Here is a 3,864-nt window from a genome sequence, read left to right on the forward strand (position 1 = left end):
CCCCACCCCCGTCTCCCGCCATTCATTATTTCCCACGAGATTTAACCGTTAAAAAAAAAATTTTTTTTAATTCATGAAAGATTCTGTCGGGATTTTTTTATTTTTTTTTCAGGATCTTTCGTCGTTCCTGCTGTTGCTGTCGAAAAGATTCGAAAATTTTCTTTTTTTTTTCTTTTCTTTTCTTTCTTTTCTTTCGTACGACGATTAAAAAGTGTGTAAAAAAAATTGTGACGTAATAATTAAATAAATCGAATGTGAAATGTGAAATTTAAAATTAGAAAAAAAAAGTGAAAAAAATTGAAAAAAAAAAATGGGATCCAGTGTCGCACATCATAAAAATCATTCCAACAGCATAGATGGAAATTCAACAGGAACCGAACAAGTTCAAAGTTCATCATCTAATCAGACTCCGATTAAAGTCAAACCTTCGAACAATCAAAAACAAAGAAGGAAAACGTTCAGTTCTTTGGGAATTCGAGGATCTTTTGATTTTAGAGGGTAAAAATTTATTTCGTTGTTTGATTTTTTGTAAAAAATCCTCAATTTTCGCGGATTTAACGTGCGAGAAAAATTGTTTAACCACATGATAAGAAATTTTTTTTCTTTTGTTGAAAACTTAATTAAAATTTTAAAAACTCGTTCGTATGACGGCGTTCCTTTTTTTTTCTTTTTTGTCACTCGCGCGTTTCCGTTAAATTTCCACGTCACGTTTTTTTTTCTTTCTTTTCGAAAGTTTTGCTGGAATTAATGACACGTTTGAAATTGTATTAAAAAAAAAAAAAAAAAGTTACTCGATATTTCTTTCGATATAATTTTTTTTTTTTTTAAATTTAAAATAAATCTGAATTTATGAAAAGTTTCTATTACTTTAAAGAAATAATATATAATCTTACCCGGAGCAAAAAGATTATGCGTATTAATAATAATAATAATAATAATAATAATATATTAACTACGTCAAATCTCTTATTTATTCTCATTTCCGGTTTTGGAGGCGTTTAAATACTAAAAATTATTTTTTAAAACGTTCGAACGATTCGAATTTATCGGTGAGAGAAAAAAAAATGCGGCGGTGGCGGTGGGTGCAGAATTTAAAAAATTTTTTTATAAAACAACAACGGTAAAAATTGTTTGTTTGTTTGTTTGTTTGTCGTAATGATTACAAAAAACAAACAAGGATCGATAATGATCGTACAAACGACGATTTCGTAATAAATTATTAAATACCCTCATAACCCGCGTAAAAAAAGATAAATTTTCTTTTTTTTTTTTTTTTAAATTCTTTTCGTAATAGTTGTCGTCGTGGAACTAGAATCAAACTATTTTTTTTCTTCTTTGAATTATACCCAAAATGACAACGGAAAAATAAATAAACTATTGACACGTTTGAAAAAGTCACTCGTTTCGATTTTTTTATTTCCGGTATAAATTTATTACATGGGAATGATTGATTGATTACGTTTGGAACGTAAAAAAAAAAATTACTACGTTAGTAATTCTGGAATTAAAAAGAAAAAAAAAGATTGGCCAGTTGAGAGAGAGAGAGAGAGAGAAGAAAGAGAAAAACAGAAGAAGAAGAAAGAAACAAAGAGAGACAGAAGAGGAAGAAAGAAACAGAGAGAGAGAGAGAGAAGAAAGAAAAAAAAAATAAAAAACGCAACCGTTACTTTTCTTATAATTTCCACTAACTTTCATTCCAGCATCATCCCCCATCCATTCACTCAATTTTCTTCTTTGAGTTTCAAAATTATCCAGGTGAGCGTAGATTTCCGGTTAAGACAAAAAAATTTTTTTTTAACGGAACGAAACGAAAAAAAACCCGCATAATGAAAATTTATTATTATTTTTAAAATTTTACGTTTTTTTTTTTTTTTTCGTTAAAGAAATTGTTTATTTATTTATTAACTTTTAATAACTTATTAAAAAACTTTTTTTATTGATTCAACCGAGAAGAAAAAAAAAATTAAATTTTAAATCAATTTAATGGAGAATAAATTATTTAAACAAAAAGAAAAAAGAAAAAAGAAAAAAGGTAGAGAAAAACTAAAAAATTTAAAAATTTTCACTTAAAAAGTAATATTAAAACTTTGAAGAGGAGAAAAAGGAAAAAAAAATAATAATAATAATTTTCCGCCTTTTTCCCTTCCTTTTCCGCCCCTCCCTCCTCCTCCCTCCCTCATTTTTTAATTACGTCAGTTTTTGGATAATAATTTCAAATTCGTCTTTTCCAGCAAAAATTATCACGACCAAATTTTTATTAAAGTTTTATAAAAAGTGATGATGACGTCATTTTTTTAAAAAAAATTAGGCGTGTGCATGTGTGTGTGTGTATCACGAGATGAAAGAAAATTAAATGAAAGAAAAAGTTTTGAAATTCGTTATGGGAAATGACGTCATAATTGTGCCACGTTAAATTTTTTACCAAAAAAAAAACTTTTACCTAACGATAAAGTCGAACGTGTTATTAGTTGTTATACTGATTGTACAACAAACAGGTCGCCAAAAAAATTCCTTTTTTTTTTTCGCTTGTTTGTTTGTTTTATTCGTTTGTTATATTTTTACATTTTACCCCATTTGGGCGTAAACGTGTAAAACGATGTGATATATTATCAGAATCTATCAAGATAATGAATTGATAGGAAAATTGATTTTGCTTGTTGGTTGACTCTCTCTCTCTCTTTCTCTCTCTTTCACTTTCTCTCTTTTCTCGCACTCTTAACTCTTCTTTTTCCACTTTCACATTTTTTTTTTGTCGTCGTCATTTTTATCGTCGACATTCGAAAAAAAAATTATTGTTAAAAGTCCGTTTTTCCTTATTTTTCCACCTCAGTTACACCGAAACGAAAAAATAATAATAATCATTATGACGTTTATTCCGATAACGTGGGATTAGATAAGAAGAAAATTTTTTTAATAAACTGATAAGAGCGAAAAGAGGGTGGAGGGGAGAGAAAGCGAACGGAAAAATTATTCATCATCACAAATTTTTTTTCTTTTTTTTTAAACGATCGGTTTTAAATTCGTCACATTTAAATTCTTCTGCCACGTAATTCCGCACAAAAAAAATTATTTAATTTCTGTAAACTTTTCACTACTAAAAATAAGTTTAAATTATTATTTTTTTTTTCAATCGCCCTTTTCATTTTTCGACGCCATATTTGAAATAAAAAAAAAAAAAAATTTGTTTCGTTTCACCGAATTCGAACGTGAGTAACAAAAACTTTTCTCTCTTCCTCTCTCTCTCTCTGTCTCTCTTACTTTCGAATTGGAACATTTTAGAATTGATAAAAATTTAAAATTTTCATTTTGAAAAAGAAAAAAAAAAGTAAAATAATAATAAACTAAAAAAAATAGAAAAGTCATAAATTTGAAAATGGAAAAAATGAAAAAATGATTGAAAAAAAAAAAAAAAATAAATTTTACTTTTTGAATACGAATGAAAAATAATTCGTTTAAAAAAAAAAACTAAACTACTAAACTACAAAGTAGATATTTTCAAGAAAAACTTTATCAAATAAAAAAATAAATAAATAAATAAATAATTAAAGAAATTTCTAGAAAAAAAAAAAAACAAATTTATTGTACCATTCATGAATTCGTTTATGCTTTAAAATTTCGTTTTTATTTGAAGTGATAGAAGGCGGTGAGATCGAGAGAAAATGAAAGTGAAAAATATATATATCGGGGTAAAATTTCTCCTCCCACGTAATAAATTTCGTTAAATTTAATTATTCAAATATATATAAAAAAAGTAGAAAATTTATTTATAGCAAACCGAGGGTTTTGCGGTTATTAAACCTTAAAATTTATTATTATTGCCGATGAGAAAATGAACAACAAAAAGTAAAACACAATCACACACAC

The 3,864-nt window shown here is 26.7% G+C and overlaps 1 protein-coding gene across 1 annotated transcript; it reads left to right on the top strand.

Annotated features, from left to right (window-relative positions):
* Window positions 1-310: 310 nt before the first annotated feature.
* On the top strand, window positions 311-502 carry Phum_PHUM323770 (uncharacterized protein; the record flags this gene model as incomplete). Its single annotated transcript, XM_002427461.1, has 1 exon — window positions 311-502. One exon carries the CDS (start codon window positions 311-313, stop codon window positions 500-502), a length of 192 nt encoding a protein of 63 aa, XP_002427506.1.
* Between the last annotated feature and the right edge of the window lie 3,362 nt (window positions 503-3,864).

This window comes from Pediculus humanus, genomic scaffold, assembly GCF_000006295.1.
Source record: "Pediculus humanus corporis 1103172107733 genomic scaffold, whole genome shotgun sequence".
Lineage (NCBI taxonomy): Eukaryota > Metazoa > Arthropoda > Insecta > Psocodea > Pediculidae > Pediculus > Pediculus humanus.